The sequence below is a fragment of the Mesoplodon densirostris genome, chromosome 8 (assembly GCF_025265405.1).
Source record: "Mesoplodon densirostris isolate mMesDen1 chromosome 8, mMesDen1 primary haplotype, whole genome shotgun sequence".
Taxonomy (NCBI): Eukaryota; Metazoa; Chordata; class Mammalia; order Artiodactyla; family Ziphiidae; genus Mesoplodon; species Mesoplodon densirostris.
The window spans coordinates 643,828-667,407 of NC_082668.1; the positions used below are offsets into that span (position 1 = coordinate 643,828).

The 23,580-nt window shown below is 46.8% G+C and overlaps 1 protein-coding gene across 4 annotated transcripts in view; it reads left to right on the forward strand.

The window, feature by feature from the left end:
• Positions 1-23,580, forward strand: part of HDLBP (high density lipoprotein binding protein) — a 69,204-nt gene that overhangs the window by 15,919 nt on the left and 29,705 nt on the right. For 2 of the 4 annotated variants that reach the window (XM_060107281.1, XM_060107282.1), the window contains 2 exons: positions 20,977-21,041; positions 22,242-22,354. In XM_060107281.1, coding sequence (XP_059963264.1) covers positions 22,279-22,354 — 76 coding nt within the window. In that variant the 5' untranslated portion in view covers positions 20,977-21,041; positions 22,242-22,278. Of the gene's footprint in view, positions 1-16,261; positions 16,379-18,354; positions 18,379-20,976; positions 21,042-22,241; positions 22,355-23,580 lie in introns of those variants that run through there. The other 2 variants (XM_060107280.1, XM_060107283.1) reach the window with 2 other exon arrangements.

Consider the following 23,580-nt stretch of genomic DNA (forward strand, 5'->3'; position numbering starts at 1 on the left):
CTGTGTGGGTGGACCCTGATTGGCTATAGCTAATAGACATATTCCATTCCCTTGGCCCCTTGACTATAGTTATTGGGCCTCTGATGGGCTCAGAACCCAATTGATGCCAGTGAGATACAAAAATAATTCATGGGGCAAAGAAGCTCCTACTTCCTTGGGAACTACCAGAAGATATAATTACTGGCATTTATAACACTTCTTATTTCAATACCAGGCAAGGATAATATTATATCATTGTGCACTTGTATTCTTTGTGTGCTCTTTCCTTGTCTTTATCAGACTTGCAAGAGTTAATTGCTGTTTAATTGCTTTTTTCAGAGAAACTGATTTTGGTTTCAATTGACCACACCAGCTGTATTTTGTTAGTTTTTGTTTTCTATTTCACCCGTTCTTCGTTTATTTATTCCATGTACTTTCTTTGATTTTCTTTTTCCATCTTGATTTGAATGCTGATTAGCTCATTTATCTTCATTTCTTCTTATAATAAAATTTACAAGGTTGATTCATCCTCAGAGTATAGCTTTGGTAGCATCGTATATGCCCTGATAAGTAGTGCTCTTTGATCTTTTTCTTTTTTTACACCTTTTTGTTAGGAAAATCTTCAAACATATCCCAAAATAGGAGAGAATATTGATATTTCATATACCTGTCACCCAACTTTAAGAGTTGTCAGCATTTTGCCATTTTTATCTTTCCTTGCTTGTTCCGCACTTGTCATACTTTTAATTTTGAGTTTGAGTATTTTAAAGCAAATATCACATTTCATGTCACTTGTAAATACTTTAGCATGTATCTTCAGTAGATGAGGGCTTTAAAGAAATTTTACCTAGCAAAATTAACTATATTTTGTTAATATCATCCAGTATCTATTCTGTGTTCAGTTTTCTCCAAATGTCATAAAATATGTCTTTACACTTGGTTGGTTTGAGACAAAAAAAACCCAAAGCAAGTGTCCACACTGCATTAAAAATCTAAATAGGGCTTCCCTGGTGGCACAGTGGTTGAGAGTCCGCCTACCAATGCAGGGGACACGGGTTCGTGCCCCGGTCCGGGAAGATCCCACATGCCGCGGAGCAGCTGGGCCTGTGAGCCATGGCCGCTGAACCTGCGCGTCCGGAGCCTGTGCTCCACAACGGGAGAGGCCACAGCAGTGAGAGGCCCGCGTATCACAAAAAAAAAAACTAAACAATTTTAAAATCTGTAACAATCCCTTTTCTTGTTTTCAAAAAAATGCCGCTTGTTTATGAAAGCAACAGGGCCATTTGTGCTGTGGATTTTCCCACATTCTGCATTTGGTTGATTGTATTGTTGTGGTGGCATGTGGTATATTCCTCTGATCCTCATATTTTCTGTAAACAGGTAGCTAGGTTTAGATGCTTAATTGGTTTGGGGGTGGTTGCTTGTTTTGGGTTTGGGGTTTTTTGTTTGTTTGTTTTGGCAAAGCTGGTGTAGGGAGGGTGTCAAGAACACATCATAGATTGTGCTGTGTACTTCATATTGCATTATACCAGGAGGCGTAATGTCTGGCTGTCTTTCTCTTCGTTATGTTACAAGTGATCAGTGAATGAAGTGGCTGAAGGCTGATTCTGTCCCTTATTATAAAGTTTTTTATCAACCAGTTATCTAAGGGGCTTAATAGCCATTTTGCTTATATTCACTGTTTCATTGGTGTGTTAGTTTCCTATTGCTGGTGTAACAAATTACCACAAACTTGGCTGAAACCAGTCTCACTGGGGTTAAGTCAGGGTGTCACCAGGGCTTCCTTCTGGAGGCTTTAGGGGAGAATCCATTTCTTGGCTTTCCCACCTTCTTGAAGCCGCCTGCATTCCTTGAGGCCCTTTCCTCCATCTTTAAAGCACATGATTTTAAGGATACTTACTACATTTAGGTCCCACCTGTATAATCCAAGATAGTCTTCCCATCACAATAGTCTTAATTCATTTGTAACATTCACAGGTTCCAGGGCTAAGTACCTGGATATCTTTGGGGGCCGTGATTTAGCCTACAGTTGGCAGTGGCAAAATGAGGATTTTTCTGGTTTTGTTTCTACATTTATTTGTTGGCATTTTTACATGAAGAAAGTTTCCCTGATCAATTCTGGTTACTCTAAAATACAATTCCTCCTGAAGAGAAAGGAGAAATGATTTCTTTGCTTTATTCATATTTAGAATATGTTTGGGGCTTCCCTGGTGGCGCAGTGGTTGAGAGTCCGCCTGCCGATGCAGGGGACACGGGTTCGTGCCCCGGTCCGGGAAGATCCCACGTGCCGCAGAGCGGCTGGGCCCGTGAGCCATGGCCGCTCAGCCTGCGCGTCCGGAGCCTGTGCTCCGCAACGGGAGAGGCCACAACAGTGAGAGGCCCGCGTACAGCAAAAAAAAAAAAAAAAAAAAAAAAAAAAGAATATGTTTGGACTAGCAACTTCCAAAGCAACAATGCGTTTTTTTTTTTTTTTTTTTTTTTTTTTTGGCGGTACGCGGGCCTCTCACTGCTGTGGCCTCTTCCGCTGTGGAGCACAGGCTCTGGACGCACAGACTCAGCGGCCATGGCTCACGGGCCCAGCCGCTCCGCGGCACGCGGGATCCTCCCGGACCGGGGCACGAACCCGTGTCCCCTGCATCGGCAGGCGGACCCCCAACCACTGCGCCACCAGGGAAGCCCCAACAATGCATTTTTGTTGCTTTCCCCCCCCAGTATTATAAACTTGTAGATGTGTATGTAATTGTGTTTCAACCCATTGAAGCCAATTTTTGATGCTTATATTGTTCCCCTAAGTTGGCTTCTGTGTTCTTTGGACGTGACCCCATTAGTCTGTGACTCCTTCCTTGCTCTTTGCCACAGCGAGGTGTCCCATCTTGTGACCTGGACTCAGCCATTTGTCCAAGGAGCCTGGTTCCTTTTACTGGGGAATGGTGTTGATTGCCACAGTCTGTGTGCTCAGGGTGCCCGGTGCCACTGCATTGCTTCTCATAGCAGACAGGCCTAGGAACCGATCATGAGCATAGATATTTCCAATTCAAATAAAAATCTACATGGTTTTTACTAATGCTGAAAATTGTTTTTTAAGGATATTAACCTTATCCTACAACATAAAATATTTTTAGCGTAATAGTAACTAATGTTATTAGATTATATCCCACTTGGACTATACTGTCAAGTTACTGTGGTTTTTTGTGGGGTTTTTTTGTTTTTGTTTTTTTTTTTTGCGGTACGCGGGCCTCTCACTGTTGTGGCCTCTCCCGTTGCAGAGCACAGGCTCCGGACGCGCAGGCTCAGCGGCCGTGGCTCACGGGCCCAGCCGCTCCGCGGCATGTGGGATCTTCCCGGACCGGGACACGAACCCGTGTCCTCTGCATCGGCAGGCGGACTCTCAACCACTGCGCCACCAGGGAAGCCCAAGTTACTGTGTTATAAAGTTATGTTTTTCTCTGATGGTTGCGCCACTGTTGTGACATTGTTATTTAGGTCCATTTCAATTTTTTTTAGTAAAAGTGTTTAAGATGTATAATAAACATACAGAGAACTATGCAAATCCTTAGTGAAAATTCATTGAGCCATAAATGTTAACTGAACCCAACCATATAAACACCATTAAGACAGAGAAGCAGGACATACTTGTTCTTAGAGTTTGTTCTTCTCTGATTTATGTGGTTCTAAAGGCAGAGGGAATCAGTGGTATATTCACATGAGTTTGCGTCCATCCCTGTTCCTCCTCCCTTTTCTTCTCCCAGGGTTGCCTCCCATTGTTTCTTCTTGCAAATACGAGCAGACATAGGTACACTGGTGTTTCCGACACCTTCTTGGAGTTAGGTAGCTTACTCTGCACCTCCTGCCTCCTTCGCCCTTTCTCACTAACCTCGTCCCTAGAGACCATGCGTAACAGTGCATGGAGATCTTGCCATGCATGCCTCTTATGCTGCCTGTTATTTTGTTGCATGGACTTAGCATGGTTTATTCAGTCAGTCTCCTCCTTAGGGAATTTGTGGTTGTTTCCAGACTTCATCAGCTTTTTATTTCTCACTTTTTCTGCTCTTGCATTTCCACAATTCTTTCTTCACACAGTAGCTATAGTTCATCCCAAATGGGTGCTTCGTGTCTGCTTGGAGTTGGCCTCTGTGCGTTCACCTTAGTCTGGCACCACCATGCTGATGAGGGCCCTGCTGCCCACCTGCTTCCCATCCTTGGCTCCCTGTGGAGCCAGAGATAGGTGTCTTTCTCTTCCTCCCCTCTTTGGTTGTTACCGGTTTTCTAGTAGGAGGGTTAACAGTTTTTTCTTGCCCTGTCCAGCCTTCTCTGTTGACAGATGAAACCTCTAAGGTCCTGCACCCCAGATGCTCTAACAGCATGGTGGTCTACCCTGAGTCCTGGATCTCAGGTGTTTGACTCAGGACAGAGATTAAATATCTCTGCTTTGGTCTGTACCTTGTATTTTGTTTTGTTTTTGTTTAATGCTTAATTTTTTAAATTTATTTATTTATTTATTTGGCTGTGCCGGGTCTTACTTGTGGCACTCGGGGGATCTTCCTTGTCGCGTGCGGGATCTTCATTGTGGTGTGTGGGATCTTTAGTTGCGGCATGTGAACTCTTAGTTGAGGCATGCCTGTGGGATCCAGTTCCCTGACCAGGGCTCAAACCTGGGCCCCCTGCATTGGGGGCATGGAGACTTAACCACTGGGCCACCAGGGAAGTCCCCATACATTGTACTTTGTATTACTATGCCTTTATGTTGAATTAGTTCTTTGAGGGATTGGGGACAGCTGTATCATTAAGGGTTTCTAGGAGGTCTTCAAATCCCAAAGTGAGGTTTACTCCCTAGAGTAGACTCAGAAAGATAGTACTGGAAGAGATGATGGAATCTCATCTCCTCGTCTGACAAACGAGGCAACAGGTCAGTTGAAGATGTGTGATGTGCCCAGTGTCACCAAGCAGATGGCACTTGAGTGCCCACGGAGGCTTAACACCCTGCAGAGGAGAAAGTCCAGAGACTTGATGTTTCTGATGTTTGTTTCTTCCTTTGTAGAAAAACATTTCATTTCTATTTGGATGGGACTGGTTCTAATTTTTTTTTTTTTTTTTTACTTTATTTATTTATTTATTTATTTATTTTTTTCTTTTTGCGGTATGCGGGCCTCTCACTGTTGTGGCTTCTCCCGTTGCGGAGCACAGGCTCCGGATGCGCAGGCCCAGCGGCCATGGCTCACGGGCCCAGCCGCTCCGCGGCATATGGGATCCTCCCAGACCGGGGCACGAACCCGTATCCCCTGCATCGGCAGGCGGACTCTTAACCACTGCGCCACCAGGGAGGCCCGGGACTGGTTCTAATTCTTAAGTATCCACCCATAGCTTTAGGTAGCTTTGTATCCATTGCAAAGTTTTCTATAAACACGAGCTAAAAGCTCATTCTAGCTCATGGAACTTTTCTATGTGAATTGTAGGAAGAAAAAACACTTTCAAGTATATTACCTAGGTCAAACTTGGAATTATTTTGTTTCTTGTAGTTTAATTGTAGGACTGAGGGGGAGAGACAGCCAGAGCCCTCCTCCGTGGCCGTTCCATCCCGTCCTTCTCTTCCCAGAAGCACCCTCCAGGTTGAGGCAGGAGGGTGGGCCTCCAAGCCTGTGTGTGGAGGTGCTGCTCTGAAGCATGGTGTTCAGAGACCTCACGGGCGCACTTCCCTAGAAGCAGTGGTTGGTTTCTTTAAGGACACAAAGACTTGTCGAGGCGGAGACCTAAGGAGTCATCTAATCCAGAGGGTCGCCCGGTGGGGAGCACGGTCGCCCGGTGGGGCCCAGTGGGGAGCACGTAACCACCAGGTGGGAAGTGCTCTGCCTAGGTTTCCAGGGCGCGGGTCCAGTGAGGTGTGCTCCCTCGGGGACCTTTGTCTTTGTGCTGAGGTGAAAGGTGTCTGTACTCGTTCCTAGTTGTGCTGTTGGCTGCTGGCAGAGATCGGCCTTCTGTGCTGCCCTCCAGACACTTAGGGACAGCTCGCAGGTGCCTTCCGATTCCCAAGGGCTTAATGGGTTAACGTAAAGCCTCATCCTCCACAAAGAAATTCACCACAAAAAAGCTCACTTCAGACTTCTTGCTGGTAACATGGTCTAATAAAACAGAAAAGAACATCCTTGTGACTCAGGCTTCCACTCATTTATAGTAGCTAGTGCCATGTAATAGCACCTTTGTTTCCCTCCAAGTGGAAGTATCTTTGTTGAAAAAGTGAGGCGCTTCATATAATACAGCTTCTCCCCCGCCCCCACTCCCCATATACACTCTTGGGAACACTCAGCATATGTCCATCCATTATGTATGTACCTGTTAAAACACACTTTTTTTGGTAAGTGGTATATGAAATATATGCTTTTATGTGTGCTCACCTACCAACTTAACAGTAAAATTGCTGACTTTTTGAGTCAGTAAGTGCAGTCCCCCCTCCTTTACCGTGGCACTGATACTTCTTAGTACCCGACTCTGTGCTCCTATTCTTTCTCCTATTCACAGAACTCTGTGTTCTCAGTGGCCTGAGTGTCCTTCCAGAGTTATTTTTGCATAGACAAACGTGTCTCTAACACCACGGGTTACGTATTGGTATAACATAGAGCTGCCCCTTTATTGACAACGGATACTGGGTACGTGGTGTAGTTGGGGACGTTTGCTCATTCACCAATCATTTGATGCAGGGCTGTGGGTACTTGAGTGTCCGCTGACTGTATCCTACATAATCTCTTCTTGCATAAACCAAGCTCATATAATACGCCATCTAGGACATTCACCATCAGATCAAGAATTTAAGACACTTAATAAAGCAGTTAGAACGCAGGATTCCTTGAGGGTTTTAAGATTTTTTTTCACCTGACATTTTTTTTTTAAGCAAACTGGCTTTGTTGAGAATTTCAATGTGGTAAGCTTAGTGTTCACAGAAACATTTCTCTTCACTTTTATTTCCTTATTTTTAAAATTTATTTATTTATTTATTTTTGGCTGCGTTGGGTCTTAGTTGCTGCGCGGGCCTTGCGCGGGCTTTCTCTCATTGGCGTTGAGCTGGGACTACTCTTCATTGGGGTGCGTGGGCTTCTCATTGCGGTGGCCTCTCATTGCAGAGCACGGGCTCTAGGCGAGCGGGCTTCAGTAGCTGTGGCTCGCGGGCTTCAGTAGTTGTGGCTCGCAAGCTGTAGAGCACAGGCTCAGTAGTTGTGGCGTATGGACTTAGTTGCTCCATGGTATGTGGGATCTTCCCGGACCAGGGATCGAACCCGTGTCCCCTGCACTGGCAGGCAGATTCTTAACCACTGCGCCACCAGGGAAGCCCAAAATTTGTATCTTAAATCACAGTGTGTAATCAGATTGCTCCTCAGAAAGGTCACTCAGTTATTATTCTTCCAGCCACACCAGTATGCTCACACCGTTTCTGTCCTCATACTTTATTTTTGCCAATTTGAGAGGTGAAATGTAGAGTCTCATCCTACCTTCAAAGCTATTTTTTTGTACAAATTAAATGTTTCCTGCATTTCCATGGAAGATTTTTGTATCTTTTGCCGGGTTTTTTTTGTTTTTTTTTTTTTAATGGGTTGTTAGAGTGCTTGGAAATACTGTAAACTACACTTGGCCACTTCTTTCTCAGATCTTTGAGACTATACCCTCTACCATGTGACCCTGGGTGTTTGTGGTAGAGGAGATACTTTCGTGACTAAGACAAGTACCCATTTTGTATTTTTTCCCCTGCTCTAAATTTATTCATTATAAACAGGAGATTTGTAAAAAAATGACTTGAGATTTTCTTCCTTTAAGACTGTTTTATAAAGTTTATTAATAAAAACTTTTTGTCAGGTTATATTCCTTTCTGCTTTGATTTGGAAAAACGACTATAGCACTGCTGTTCAATAAGAGCTACATGTATAATTTAAAATTTTCTAGTTTCCATCTTAAAAATGTAAAAAGAAACAAGTGAAATTTAAGTTTGATAATATATTTTTTAACCTAATCCAAGATGTTATCATTCCCACATGTAATCAACATAAAATCATTAATGTTTTACATTGTGTTTGTTATACTAAGTCTTCAAAACCCATGTGTATTTTAGCCTTACAGTCTATATATCAGTTCTAACTAGCCACGTCTCAAGTGTCCATAGACACACATTGCCAGGACATATTGGCCAGCATGGCTCTATAGAGTGGTTTCATTTCATTTCTGTGGAAATCCATTCACTTACTCTTTTGAACCTAACCTTTGTCCCATCTGCTTTTTAAAAAGAGTTATAAGGTGTATTTATCTGACACTTGTTCTTGATTTAGGCTCTAAATAAATATTATTCTTTACTCATCTGTGAAAAAATATTGCTGATTATTTCAGTATTTGTAAAATTAACGTGCTAGAGTATTCATTTAGTGGAACGTGGTGATGTGTTCACTTAGTGGAATTAAACACTAATATCCCCAAACAGTGGGATAGCTACTATAGAGCAGATTATCTTCCTTGATCTTTTTAACAATTTACAAAGGCCTCAGAAGTTGATAGAGGTGGGAAACCTAGAAAGTCAGAGCATAAACAACCAGCCAGGGTGACCCAAGTAGTATCTGGCAAGATTCTGAACGTAGGTGTCCTGACGACAGGTGTGGTGTTAATTACAGTCTCTTCTCACTAGAGACACCTGTCATGACTTAGCTAAAACTTAGTTGTTACCTATTTTCACGTTATGGAGAAATACATGTCATTGAAGAAAATTCTAAGTTACCCTTTCTGTCACTTCCTAAAAAGAAGTGACACTGATAGAATTAGTGGAGAAAGAATAAAGCCAGGTAAAGGAAAACATGGACCACAGCTATTTGTTTCTCTCTCATCTGAACTTGTACTACTGTACTTGGGGGAACAAAGCTGCTGAGTTGAACATACATATGGTAACAAACACCACCTCTGAGCCAGAGAAAGGAACCTGGTGTTTAGGTGTTCAGTATTAGAATGCACTGCAGGTCAACTTGGGTCAACACTACAGTTTATATTTATAGCTACATATAAATAAGCTTAATCACAGAAGGAGTTTACTAGTATATTTCAGCTCTCAAGAAGGATGAAGGCATACTCTTTGCCCATACCTGAACACCACACTCAGTGTGGGAGAGCAGACTGTGCTCCACACCCCCGTCCCTTAGCACCAGTCTCCCACAGGGTGGCAGGGCTGCCGAGGGAGTATCAGACCTGAACGCTCCCACAGCCCCAGCGTTGCCCCCTGGCCCACTGCTTTCCTGACCCCCATCAACGTGACCCTGCTTGGAGGGGTTCCTGTCAGGTAGGTAGGTAAAGCAAAGAGGGTAAGTAGCCTAGGTTACACACCTCAGTTTGTCTGTCCATGTTCATCTGTTGACAGGTTGTTTACAGTTGTTGGCTGTGATGTGGTTCTTGTATATGATTCTCTCACTCGTGTGGGAGAGCTTTCTCCTGTAGTATATATATCTAGAAGTGAGGTGGTTCGCTCACAGTATTTGCATCTCAAGCCTTAATTGGCCTCGTGAGTGGTGTGAGGTAAGGACTTAGGTTTTTCTCATGTAAATAATCAGTTTTCCCGGAGGCATTGATTGTGTAGTCCATGCACGAGGTCACCTCTAATGAAAGTCTGTCTGTTATGTCCACATCTGGGCTTTCTCACCTGCTCCATTGTCCTGTGCCCCTGCTTCTGCACAAGCACACAGTGCCTGAATTACTGCAGCTGAAAATCTTGGATTGGGGAGGGCACATCCTCCCCACCTTGTTTTCCTCAGAGTTGTCTGTGGCCCTTGATCTTCTGTATAAAAGTTGTTGTATACATATAAATTATATATTAAATATTTTGTATAGTTGTATATAGAAATATTGTATAAATGAAAATTGTATAAAATGTGGTTATAAAATTATATACACATGTGCATGCCTCTCAGGATTTAAGTTGCCTTTGCATTGAATTTCTAGTCTAAGAGAATTGCAGTCTGTATGATTAAGTCTTCCTATATAGGTGAACGTGGCATTTCTCCATTTATTTTGGTCTTTTCTGTATTTTGACAAAGGTTTTTACAATACTCTCCATAAATTCTACTTTCCCATTAATTTATTTCCAATAGTTGCTGGTGTTCTGGAACATAATTAATTTTGCGTGCTGGTCTTGTTTCCAAAAAACTTACGAACTCTTTAATTAGTTCTAATAGTGTATTTATAGATTCTCCTGGATCTTGTACTTGGACAGTTATATTGTCTGTGAACACTGGCAGTTTTGTTTCCAATCTTCATACCTTCCATTTTCCTGCCTTACTGCCCTGGTTAGAATCTTTAGTGTAGGTTTGAACAGAAAATGCTCAGTGCAACCTGCCTTCCTCACGATCCCAATATGAATGCTTCTAGTGAGGACTCTTGGTAGGTGCCCATCATCGAGTTGGGGAATGTGTCCTTGTACTCCTGTTTTATCAGGAGTGGGTAAACTATACCAGATGCTTCATTTGGATGTTTTTGGAGATCAAATCATCTTGCTCCAGTGCTAATAATGTGGTGAGTTACTTTAGTTTTCTGATATTGTACCACCTTGCATAACTGGATTAAACTTGACTTTATCATTATATATTACATATTTGTTTTTACATCTCTGGATCAGTTTACTAGATTATTTTAGGCTTTTGCTTTTAAGTACCTAGATGAAATTCACATATTCTTTTCTCCTGCTACCCTTGTCTGGGAGGTATTAAATTTCCCTGGCTTTAAGTGAGTTGGGAAGACAATCTCTTGGGGCTTCCTTACAAAACCATCTGGGCCTGCCTTTTTGTTGAGATTTTTATATTTGTTTCTTCAAATATTGGTGAGTGTTGGTTATTTAAACTTGCCATTTCTAACAGACTCAGTTTGGGTAACTTTTCTAGAAATTGCCTAGTTCATCTAAGTTTTTGATAATACGTTTTCTCAGTAGAATTCTTGTATGATATTTCAAAGTCTCTATTTTAGTTATAGTTTTTGACCCTCTTTGAATTCTTAGTATTGCCTATTTTTACCTATTCTATTTTTTTCATTGATCATTTTTGCCAGAGATCTAACTAGTCTTTTTAGATTTAGCTCAGTTTATTTTCTGTGGTATATGTCTTTTACTTCATTGATTTCTTATCTTTATTTCTATTTTCTTTAGTTTTATTCTGTGGTTTTTCTGATTTTAGAAGAGGGTGACTAGCTAACTTTTACATTTTCCTCTTCACTAATATGCTGGCTAAGATTATAGATTTGTCTCAAGTAACACTGGCGTCATTCCACAAGTTTGGATATATAATTGCTTTATTCTAAATATTTTCAGATTTCTTCTTTGACCCATGAGTTATTTAGGAGCAAGTTTTAAACTTTCCAGGATTTTTAAAATTTTAACTTGACTTCTAATTAATTGTGTTATGATCACAGAATGTTTATTAATTTTTTGTCATTTGTTGGAAAAAAATTTGGGGGGGGGGCCTTAGCTCCTGACCAATTTTTGTAAAAGTTCAATGTATACTTGAAAAGAATGTGCTTTCTAATCATTGGGCAAAGGATTATATAAGTCCAATAAAGTAGGTTTTAATTGCATTGCTTTAATATTCTGTGCATTTTTAATCTCCGTAATCTATGTTACCAAGAGTTGAGTCAGTCTTCCTCTGTAATCTTGGCTATATAAATTTCTAGTAACCTTCAGTTTTTATTTATACATTTTGTAGCTACGTTATTAGTTACTATACATACATGATCAGAGTTAATTGAATTTTTTATTCTTGACCTTCTTTGTTCTTAATAATGCTTCTTATCCTGCAGTCTATTTTATCGGAAAATAATATAGATAGCCCAGCTTTAATTTGGTTAGTAGTTGTCTGGAGTATTTTTTCTATCCCTTTACTTTCAATGTTTATGTCACATGGTTTGGTATTCTTTTTTTTTTTTCTTTTTGCGGTATGTGGGCCTCTCACTGTTGTGGCCTCTCCCGTTGCGGAGCACAGGCTCCGGATGCGCAGGCCCAGCGGCCATGGCTCACGGGCCCAGCCGCTCCGCGGCATATGGGATCCTCCCAGACCGGGGCACGAACCCGTATCCCCTGCATCGGCAGGCGGACTCTCAACCACTGCGCCACCAGGGAGGCCCGGTTTGGTATTCTTAAATAGCTTATAGCTGGATTTTGTAACTGGCTAGTTAGTGTATTAACATTAGATTATTGCCACATTTGGATTCATTTCTTCCATTGTATTTTGTGCTTTATTTGCCTTTTAAATTGCTTCTCTTTTACTTCTTTTGCTTCCTATTTTCTTTTTTTCTCTTTTATTTAATAATTAGTAATACAGGGCTTCCCTGTTGGCGCAGTGGTTGAGAGTCTGCCTGCCGATGCAGGGGACACGGGTTCGTGCCCCGGTCTGGGAAGATCCCACATGCCGCGGAGCGGCTGGGCTCGTGAGCCATGGCCGCTAAGCCTGCGCGTCCGGAGCCTGTGCTCCGCAACGGGAGAGGCCACAAAGAATCCGCCTGCCAATGCAGGGGACGTGGGTTCCAGCCCAAGTCTGGGAAGATCCCACATGCCGCGGAGCAACTAAGCCCGCGTGCCACAACTACTGAAGCCTGCGTGCTACAACTGCTGAAGCCTGCATGCCTAGAGCCCATGCTCCGCAACAAGAGAAGCCGCCGCAATGAGGAGCCTGTGCACTGCAACGAAGAGTAGCCCCTGCTCGCCACAACTGAAGAAAGCCCGCGTGCAGCAACAAAGACCCAATGCAGCCAAAAATAAATAATGTTATTTTTTTTAGAAGATAGAGAATTCAAAATTGACAGTTACTTCCTTCAGCGTGATTTATAGGTGTTATTTCATTGTCCTCTGGTAGGCATTGTGCTGTGACATGGTCTGCCCTCAGTCTCATGGTATTCCTTTATAGATCACCTGTCTTTTCTCTCTAGTTGCTTTTAAGGTCTACTCTTGTCTTGGTCGTTTTTGAGGTTTCACTGTTCTGCACCAAAACGCAGATTAAATTATCCACCTGGCCACCTGTTGTGTCTCTTTTAAGGAGGGGAGGGAAATGTAATATCTTTACATTCTAAAATTTTCTCCATTATTTTTCCAATACTTCTTCTCTGTTCTTTTTTTTTCTTTTTAATATTTATTTGTTTGGCTGCGCTGGGTCTTAGTTGCAGTACGCCAGATCTTTTAGTTGCGGCACTCGAACTTTTAGTTGTGGCGTGCATGCAGGATCTAGTTTCCTAACCAGGGATTAAACCCAGGCCCCCTGCATTGGGAGCATGGAGTCTTAGCCACTGGACCACCAGGGAAGTCCCTCTTCTCTATCCTTTGTATTTGCCTCCTGTGGACTGCCTATTAGACATGTGTTGGACTTTCTCTTCCTTGTATCTGAGGTTCTTAACCTCTCTAATTTGTTCCATCTCTTGATTTTTTTTAAATTGTAAACTTTATGTCTTATGTCTCTGTAGTCGCTTTAAATTTTTTTTTAATAGCCTCTGATAGTTCTGTCACCTGGAGTTCTTAATTCTAATCGTCTTTCAGTCTTAGTTTTTGCACTTTGGACTTTAAGCTTCTCTATGGTGTTGGTAGATCTGTGGGTGTCCTTTGCAGCCTGGTGTGAGGTTCATTCCCTCCCAGGTGGGGTTGCTTTCTGTTTTGTTAATTTCTAGGTTTGGGCTAGGCCTTGGACAAATGGGGCTGTAGGAATTTGAGCCCTAAACCTTTATTGAACCTTAATTAAACTAGTGCGTGGTTGCTAGTGCTCTAGAGGGATTTCCATCCCCCAGCACTGGCCAGTGGGGAAGCGTCCTGTAGTCTCTCTATGCTAGTGGGCCAGAACCTACCTTCTCTTGAGGGTTAGTTTTTGGGGGGATCATGACTTTAAGTGTGTGGGGGGGATATCTCTCTTCTAACCTTTTACCTTGAGGAGCCCCAAAGCTTCTCCCCTGTCCCCTTGAACACTGAAACCCCAAATGTCACATACTGATGTTCACCTTTTGAGGCAGCCGTAAGGGGTTTGCACATTATCTTGTATGAATATTGCTGGACCCAGATATCTCAAAATTTGCCTCTGCAGACTGTTAGTTTCAATGTAGTAAAGCTTGCTGGGAAGGAAAGCCGGTTGTAACTATCAGCACAAAAGCATCCTGAGATGGTTTGTAGCACAAACTTAACATTTGATTTTATAATATCTTTTGTTAATTATATGTTGTTGTTGTTGTTTTACAGTTTTTTTTAAAAATTTATTTATTTTTGGCTGTGTTGGGTCTTTGTTGTGGTGCGCCGGCTTCTCATTGCGGTGGCTTCTCTTGTTGAGGAGCACAGGCTCTAGGCGCGCGGGCTTCACTAGTTGCAGTGCGCGGGCTCAGTAGTTGTGGCGCACGGGCTTAGTTGCTCTGCGGCATGTGGGATCTTCCCGAACCAGGGCTCGAACCTGTGTCCCCTGCATTGGCAGGCGGATTCTTAACCACTGTGTCACCAGGGAAGCCCTAATTATATGTTTTTAACCATCTCTTTTAAGGCATCCTGTGCACCAGGTACTCTGTGAGCTTTTCCTGTGGTGACTTCCTAGCTTCCTTGGAAGTTCCTTGACAGTGGACCTGCCTACTTTTTCTGAATCCCTCCCCTCTTCCTCCCTTCTCAGACCCCTCTGTAGTGCTGAGCCCTCAAAAACAAAAAATAACAAAACGCACTTGGCGGAGTTGCTGGTTGGTTAATCCGCATGGAAAGACTGCCTCCAAACTGCAGTGATAACATAGGAAGGGATGCTTACAGAGATTCTTCCAAGTCTAAGGAGGTGCCACCTGCCCAGGTACCATCCTGGTGACTTAAGGTACAACTTTGATGACAGTATCCTCAGCTCCATGGTTTCTTCCCCCAGTGATGTCATGAAGTGCTGTCGTATTCTGTCAGCTGTGATGGGCTTCTCCCCAGCCTTCACCTTGTACGTACAGTTGCCTACTTGACATCCCCACTTGGCCATCCAGTGGGCATGTCAGGCGGCATATCCAAGTTTTTGCATCACACTTCCCCTTACCAATCTAGGCTTCCTTCAGTCTCTCCATCTCAGGGAGGGCAGCCAGGAACCTCCCTGCCGTTCTTTTTTTTAAATGTTTATTTTTTTATTTTTTCTTATTAGTCTCCCTGCTGTTCTTGACTTCTGTCATTCCCCGTGTCCAGTTAATAAGAAACTTCTGGTGCTACTGTCGGAATCTGTCCACTTGGTGCATCTGCCATTGCCAACCACAATGGAAAGCAATTGTCACCTTTAGACTGAACAACTGCTGTGGCCCTGCCCTGCCCCCCTCTCCATTGTGTACATACTTTGACAGTGTTCCACTGAAAGGAATACCCAGGTCCTGCCTTCTCCCCCTCAACTACCCCCCCAGCCCCCGCCCAGCTTCCCATCATCCTGAGCAACACGTGTATCATGGCCGCAGGCCAGCTGACCTGGCCCTGGGGGTCCTCTCTACCCTGACCTCGCCTTCCCAGTCCTGCCAGGGCCCTGGCTCATGCCCTGTCCCCAGTGTGTGGTGCACTCCTGTATGTCATGTAGGATTCTACTCATGGGCTGCTTCATCAGAGGTGCACATCCCTCCACTAGGCCTGTACCCTTATATATATAAAAAAAAAGAAACCGAGGCCCTTGTCACACATTACACAAGGAACGCAGACCTGGCCATTCTCACCCACCAGGGTGGATGCCCCGTGAGGGCAGGGGCTCTGTTCTGATCCTCGCGTTTGTTGAGGCTATGAGGCTGCAGACACAGCTGTAGGAGTGGAGTCCTTAAAAGAGGGGTCTGCAGTTTTTAAGGGAATTAAACTGGTAGCCAAGGAGTAGCGTAGGGATGTTTTATAGACGTGAAGCACACAAGGAGCAGAACCACCGGCGAGTGCGCCAGTGGAAACCTGTGCTCCGAACTCTGGGGGCATGGGATGTGTTTCCATGCGAGTTTATTAGGCCAGCTTGTCCAGCTATTGGAAGTTGTAGATGGCTGGGGCCAGCAGTTAATTTCCTTTGTGTTGTACCTCGAGGTGTCTTGTTTCTTTTTTGGGTGGGGAGGCGGTATTGGGGACCTCAATGCTAGAGCTGCAGTCCCTCCCGCCTTCGCTTTATGAAGGTGGAGACTGATTTCCCAACTCCCTGACCCCCCCCCACCCCCCCAGTAAAAGGCTCCCGAGCCCCCGGGGAGTTGGGTGCTGTAGGAGCAGCGGGCGGGCGGGGGCGCGGCTTTGGCCGGCGGGCGGGGCGGCCGTGGTCTGACGTGTCCGGGCGGGATTGGAGCCTCCGCCCTTTATAGCCGCGGGGGCCCGGGCGCCGGCCTGGAGGGAGCCAGCCCAGAGGGATCGAGCGAGTGAAGGTCCCGGCTTCTTCCGCTGCGAGCGGACGGACGGACGGACGGACGGGCGCACCGCGGGGTGAGCAGGCCGGGGCGGGCGGCGCGGGCCGGGTTGCCGGGCGGGGGGCGGCGCGGGGAAGTTGGGGCGCCGGGCTGCCGACGTGGAGCCCCGGGCGGGGGGAGGGTGCCGGGGCCGCCTTTTGCCCCAGCGCCCCCAAGCCGATACCCTCCCAGCCAGCACAGCCACCTCCCCCCGCGGGCGTCCCCCTGACCGGTCGGGGGTGGGGGGGCGGCTACGTGTCACCACTGCGCATGGGCCGCGGCGCTGGCACGGGAAGAGTGAGAAACTTTCCCGAGTCCCGCGGCGCCGGCTCTGCGCTGCCCACCGCCCCGCCGAGCAGCCCCCAAACCCCAGTCCGGGTCCCGCTCCCTCCGCACGCCCGCCGCTTGGCGTGGGGGGGCCGACCTGGGCCCAGGTCGGTGACGTTGGCGGCCGGGCCCTGCCCCCTCCCCCCTCCTGCCCCGGCAGGGGCGCCCCTCCCCCCCAGTTCGGCCGGCCGGAGGGGGCAGGGGCGGGGGCCTGTCCCACAGGGCATCCTAGGCGGTGGGGCCGGACAGGACGGCGGCACGGGGCCCGGGCAGGCCGGGCCTCACCTCCACTTGCTGCCGCCTGCGTGGTCGGCCGGGCCCTGCTGCCCTCCTCGGGGCTGGAGCGCAACTTGGATGTGCCCCAGGGTCCGCGGACGAAAAATGCATTACGGAAAAGTACCGAATTTGGATGAAAGGCGGGGAGGCCCAGCGCGTTGCTGCCCCTTTAAGCCTTTCCCCGCCCGCGGGCTCGCGTGGCCTGTGGGAGGGCCTTGCTGAGGTGGCATCTGCGAAAGTTCCTCCTGCAGGATGGGTGCCGACTTCCAGAACTTGGTGAAACGCACAAATGCCCGCCTTCTACTCCCAGCCGTGTAGACCTTGTGCGGGTGGCCTTATGTTTATGCTTTGTGATTTCGCAGCCGTCGGGATTTTATGTTCGTATTCTCAATTGGTTTGTGGGTCTTGAGAAGGACTTTGAAAATTTGTTTCCTTACAAGCTTGCTGTGGGGATAAAAGTAAATAATTTCAAGTTTGGAAGAAGAGGACAGAGGTCCTGGGTTTCCTGGTGGTTTTTGGATACCCTCCATACTCAGTCCTGTCTAGTAGGTAAACAAAGCACTGAGATCTCATTAGTTGGCTGAGATAAAATTCTTCCTGGACTACTACTCGTGAGTTCTTTTTGCAAAAGACTTTGTCTTTTGAATATGTAATTGGCAAAACATTACAAGGGAATCAACTTATATTTCCTTGTTTACAGGCAAAAAAAGTAAAATCCTTCATTTAATCTGTTGTACATGTGTTAGCACCGAGCTTCAGATATAATCCACATATGCTGTGGCTTCACCTGGGCACCCTGGTGCATAACCGTCCATCCTTGTGGGAGTGCCCCTCGGCCGCCGCATCCCACCCTGGGGAGGGGGGGAGTAGGAGAGAAGAGTCTTTGCTTCTGTCTGGCCTTCTTCCTTTGGTTCTAGTTCTTTCTTACATAGTTGTATTTTGAAATGTGATTTTTTTACTGTGGGTATTTATACTCTGAGAAACAAGACTTAAAGTCCAGGTTGAGAATAGTTTGAGATTTGCATTGGGTGGATCTGAATGCTTCTTGCATGGAAAGTAGTTGAGAGCAACCAAAATGATGAAGGAACTAGGGCATCTTGGGAATCACTGAAGGGGGCTGGAGAATGGGCTGAATTCACGCACCTAAGGAGTCTTGTAGGAAAGATGGACTTGTTCTCTGTGGCAGGAAGGGGGAAGAAGAAGCAGATCTGGGCACGACCTCAAGCCACCTATCCTGACAGCTACACAGTGATGGAGAAGCAGCGGAGCCTGGGCCCCCAGGGAAGGCTGTGTGGCTCCTGTTCCCCGGGTTATTCAGAGAGTGGGACAGAGTCGTCGCTGAGGTCCCTTTCGGTCCTGATTTGAGCAGCTTGTATTCAACTGAGGAGCTGTGATAGCAAATGTTTGGTCTCTGCTTCTCAGGAGGAGGCCTGGGTAAGGTCTCCTGGGACTGATGGCCAGTAGGGAAGCCGGGGTAGGGAGCACACACGCCTGGACGAGCGTGAGGTTGTTGAAAGATCTCCGAGGGGTGGGTGTAGTGCTGTGGGGGACGGTTTCTTAGGTGCTGCTTTCTTGAACTGGCGGCAGGTTGACAGTCGGGCTGGGGGCACGGGAGGAGGACTGGTGCTGGCCTTTTATAAGATCTACCCTAGCGCCTCAGGTAGGTCTCAGGTCTGCACTTACACATGGGTCAGCAGATCGTTTTTAAAATGGATTCTTTGGAGACAGGAGTTTGAGAAGTTTATGAGAAAAATAATTTGATCATATCACCCCCTAGATGTTCACCCTGATTTGATCATATCACACCCTAGATGTTCACCTGTGGCTCGCTGTGGTCCATTCATTCCCAGCTGGGACAAACTGCCATTTGAAATCTGGAAACTAGAGACCAGTGTGTCCTGTCAAACCAGCCTGGAGTTTTCTATAGGTCCACCCTCCGCCCTTAGCTGCCTGAGGGCCTGTGCACACGTGGGGGCAGTTAGAGGCTCTGCTGGGTTCTTCCTCCCAGACTCGGTAGGTTCGGCTGTACCGAAGCCCGTTTCTTGAGCCAGTGAGGAATGCGGGGCTCAGTAGCAAGGCTCACCGGAACTGACTCGTGCAGCGTGTGGGAGCTGGTTCAGAAGGGAGCCTCAGGAGCTCCTCCCCTCGTGTGTGTGACGCCAGGTGCAGGTCGGGGGCTTCTCGTCAGAAATCTGTGGCTGGAGCGGACGTGGACAGTGGCTGCACTGCTCAGGCTTACCTTGTAGCTGTCACTGGGCACTGAAGACTTGCCTGTCCAGGAAAGCAAGAGGACTGGTCGGTTAGGAGCACAGAGAAGAAGGTGTGGGTGTCATGGTGGTCACATGGGTGAATGCAGCTTCTTAGAGGGTGGGTGTCAGTGGGTTTTGATGAGGCTGTTCAGGTCTCAGGTCAGCAGTCAAGAGTTGCCAGGAGAGTGGGGCAGATGCCTGGGTCCTGGCTTCCCGTTGGCGCTTTGACCTGGAGCACCGCCATCCTGTTCCTAGACGGGCTAAGTGTGGGCCCCCTGGACACTGGGAATCCCAAGGCGGGCTCACCTTTTCCACCCCGTCAGGACCCATGCATGGATGTGCTACTCTGACAGTTTGGTTGAATGGAAAGGGTTTCTTTCTTCCTTGCCTGAGTCACTGAGACTTGCGATTAGAATTTGTTGGAGGCAAATTCTTAAATAAAATAGTCTCGGTGAGTTTGTCTCCACTTTTCCACTTGGGTCTCAGGTGCCTTTGTGTGTTTGGTGGGACGGGGGCCCCAGAGAGGCTCTGGCCTCTGGCCCATAGTCCTTCCCCCATGTGACTCAGGCCCCTATGTTGAGAGGGTTTGTTTGTTTTTTTTGTTTTTTTTGTTTTTATACCACTGGTTCATGTCCCCAGCTGGGACATTCGAGACCCCACTGAGGCAGCCCAGACTGCCATGAACCGTCGTCCTGGCTCCTGAGCCACGCTTGTCTTATGGGTAAGGATTTGGGGGTGTTACTCTCCAGTTAGGTAGGGTATTCTTGTTACTGTTGAGAATTCCCCCATTTTAGCCCATGCTTCACCACTGTCATAATGTCTCCCTTATCAAGTGCACGTGGTGGTTTGTAACCTACCTGGCAGCCTCACTATCCTGAAGTCCCCCAAGGCAAGGTGACCCACCCCTCTTTCTTGGTCCTCCTAGGATGGCCTTTGAAGGTTTTTTCCAGCCCTGCTATTTTATGGCCTGGTTTCTAAATCCCCAGTGGATTAGAAGGGACCGAAGAACTTTTATAGGATAACAGCAAGAAGAACAAAGTAACTACAAAATACACAGGGAACTCTTAAAGACAGTAGCCCTCAGTCACCCTAAAAAGCTCTGGAGCCCCCAAGGTCCACAGTTTGTTCTAGATCATGACACAGTGTTGCAGAACCTTTTTTCTTCTGGCTCAGCATAGATTAATAAGAGGAATACAGGAAAAATTACTCAGCCACGTAGCAGAACAAACATCAGTTTTGTGAGAATTTTACTTCAAAATGCTTACATGTAAAAGGGATACACTTAAGGGATTCCCTTGGGTCCCTGGAAAAGTTGCCCCCTAGAAGTTCCAGATGGTTCAGGTTTTACTGTAATATGTTTGTTTGAAGCTAATGGTCTAGGGGCTTCCTTGGTGGCGCAGTGGTTAAGAATCCGCCTGCCAATGCAGGGGACACGGGTTCGAGCCCTGGTCCGGGAAGATCCCACATGCTGTGGAGGAACCGAGCCCATGCTCCACAAGAAAACCCACTGCGATGAGAAGCCCACGCACAGCAACAAAGACCCAATGCAACCAAAAATAAATAATAAATTAATCTAAGAAAAATAAGCTAATGGCCTAGTGAAAGGGTTTCTTCCATTTTTTCCCCCAAGCAATTTGCCTAATATTGGTATTAGTAGCCAAAGTGTAAGCAATACTTTGACCTTTTCTGGTTGAGAGGTGAAAGGATCTGGGTTGTAGGACGCAGATAAGTAACTTTTCTCTGGTTTTCTCCTTGCTCCCTCTCCCTTCCTGTCCCACACCAGAAAAAGCTGGCAGGCTGATAGAGGCGGCCTCAGGACGGACCTTCTGGCTACTGACCGTTTTGCTGGTAAGTGTGTCCTGTCTCAAGGCTTCTTGGCCCTGGGCTGTGTGTGTACCTTCTTTCATTGTGTTTTATCCTTAAGTTTCTAACGGTTCTTCAGAGAGAATCACTGTAGCTAACCCCCCAGCATGGAGCAGTGTGTATACTTCAGGTGGATGTGTCATCTGGTTTCCGTCTATTTTTAATCTTTTTTCCTTAAATGTGAATTACATTTGCTCGGGGTATCTGAATTTGTATCTTGCTTCTCTTTAGAAATACAGAGTTTAATTTTCTTGAACTTGGGGAGGGGTCTTACTGAGTTGTAAAAATGATGAAAAAACTCACTCTTATTAAATTACTTGACCCTCTTATACTTTTTTGCCACGGTGGTACAAGAAGACACTTGGTGCAAAATTGTGTGAAGAGAGTGGGTTCTTCCTCTTTGCAGTAGCATGGGACTCACCTGGAGTTGGAGAGCGGCAGCCAGTGCTGAGTGAGCCCCTTTTCCAAATAAGGGAGCTGTGGCTTTGAGAGCCAGAGTCTCGCTGAGCACTGCGACCACTCAGGAGTGGGGTCCGGAGGCGGACTGTGGGGTTCCTACCCTGAACTGAGGAACTGTGTGCCCTTGGGCCAGGTCCCACCTGCTGCAAGTCCCCTCCCACACCTGGGAGACTGGACGTGGGAGAACAACCAGTCACCACATGTCAGAGGCACTTAAACTGCTACCCCTCCCACCTCTTGCTGTTACACTGTCGCCACAGAGCAAGGGAGGCTGCTCTTCAGTGGCTCTTTGCAGCTACTGTCAAATGATACATTTTATAAGCATTAGGAGGCATGGGGATGAACAGATTAACCACATAACTGAGATAGTTGTTAGTAGAACCATCCAGATGTTGATCTGTGTCTGGGGCTGGGTCAGACATGTGTTGGGTTCCATTGGGGCCCCGTGGGTGGAGAGAGGGGTGGCCCCTGGGCGTCCTGGTCGTGAGCCTCTCAGCTGGAGCCTCCATCTGCTCTGTTACAGGCAACGGGGGGGAGGTTTTCCTTTTCATCACTTGGTGAGAGTTTGGGAATCACCTTATGTCAGCAGTTGTAAGTGAGGAAGACAAGGTGTTGCTTGGTGGGGAAGCAGGGTGAACCCTTGGCTTAAACTCTCAGCGGAACGGATCAGGTAGCTGCGAGCTGGCTGTGCCGCCCTTGCCTCTCTGACTCACCCCCCTGCTTCAGTGGCTCACCCGGATCGTGTGGACTCCTGAGATCAACCATGAGCTCCGTCGCTGTTCTGACCCAAGAGAGCTTTGCTGAACACCGAAGTGGACTGGTTCCGCAACAAATCAAAGGTGACGGCCCCTTCCTCACTGTTCTTGTTGACCATAAGACACGGCTCTTTCCGATCCTCATGAGGGCCAGTGGCCTCTCCACAGGTACCTTTCAGCCCTGTGCTGTGGGGTGGGCCAGGACCCGCCAGTGCTGTGTGCTCTGCTTTGCACTAGCCTCGTGTACGGGGTGAAACTGGCCAGGAGTGGCGGATGCATCGCCTCCAGTAAGATTTAAAATGTGGACCACTTTCTGGAAAGCCAGTGAATTTGGCCTTTGTGATTATTAGGATTCTTTTCCAAAATCGCTATTGCCCAGTTGTGTTGAACTGGACTCTGGGATGGGAAGCATCCCAGAGCTCTGTCGGGAGATAGGTGTGAGGATGAAGGCCGGACTCGGGCCCCACACTGGCCCAGGCAGCCAGCCCTAGTGGAGGCTAGTGCTGCCCAGGAGGGACAGTACACGAGCTGGGGCACCTGCAGGACGGTCACATCAGTGTCTCTAGCTCGTACTTCACAGTCTTGTCTTTCCCTTCAGAGTCTGATGTGTATGTATGACTGCAGGACAACTTGATTTGAATGCTGTTTCCATCCAAAGCCCTTCATCTGTAGTTAGATTTTACAAAATTTGCAGCTGAAAGAGTAGCTTGTTCTACCCTTTGTCGTTCCAAACATTCTTTAAAGTTTTCCAATAACTGAATTGAATATCAGTTCTTAAGTTTAAATTAATTAAAATTAAAAGTGCGTTTCATCCGTCACACTCACCACGTTTCAAGTGGCTTGTTTCTAGGCAGTGGAGACCTAGACACCGCCGCTCGCTTGGGGTCTGAGTGCCTGCTGGCTGGGGCTTCCACACGACCCAACAGCCCTGTGGGGTCTGCGTCCCCATTTTTAGGGGAGGGGAGCGGGCACTGGCAGACTGGAACAGCTCGTCACACGGAGTCTGTCTTGGCATCCAGGATAGCACGGCTGCACGGCTAGAGTCGTGACCCCGGAGTCGGACGTGGGCCTGTCCAATTCCAGAGGTCATCCCTCTGCTCTGTGTGCGCATCTGTTCACAGTGGTTTCTATTGGGCCCTGCCATTGCCGATACTGTGTTCAGCCCCGGACCCTAGGGTGACCCAAACAGTCACACTCCTGCTTCCATGGAGCTGTGGTGAACGGTCAGGGCACTGTGGAGGGTGGAGCAGGTGATCGCCGGGACCTGATTTCCTCCAGTGCTCCCTGCGTTGGGGGTATGGGGGGCAGAG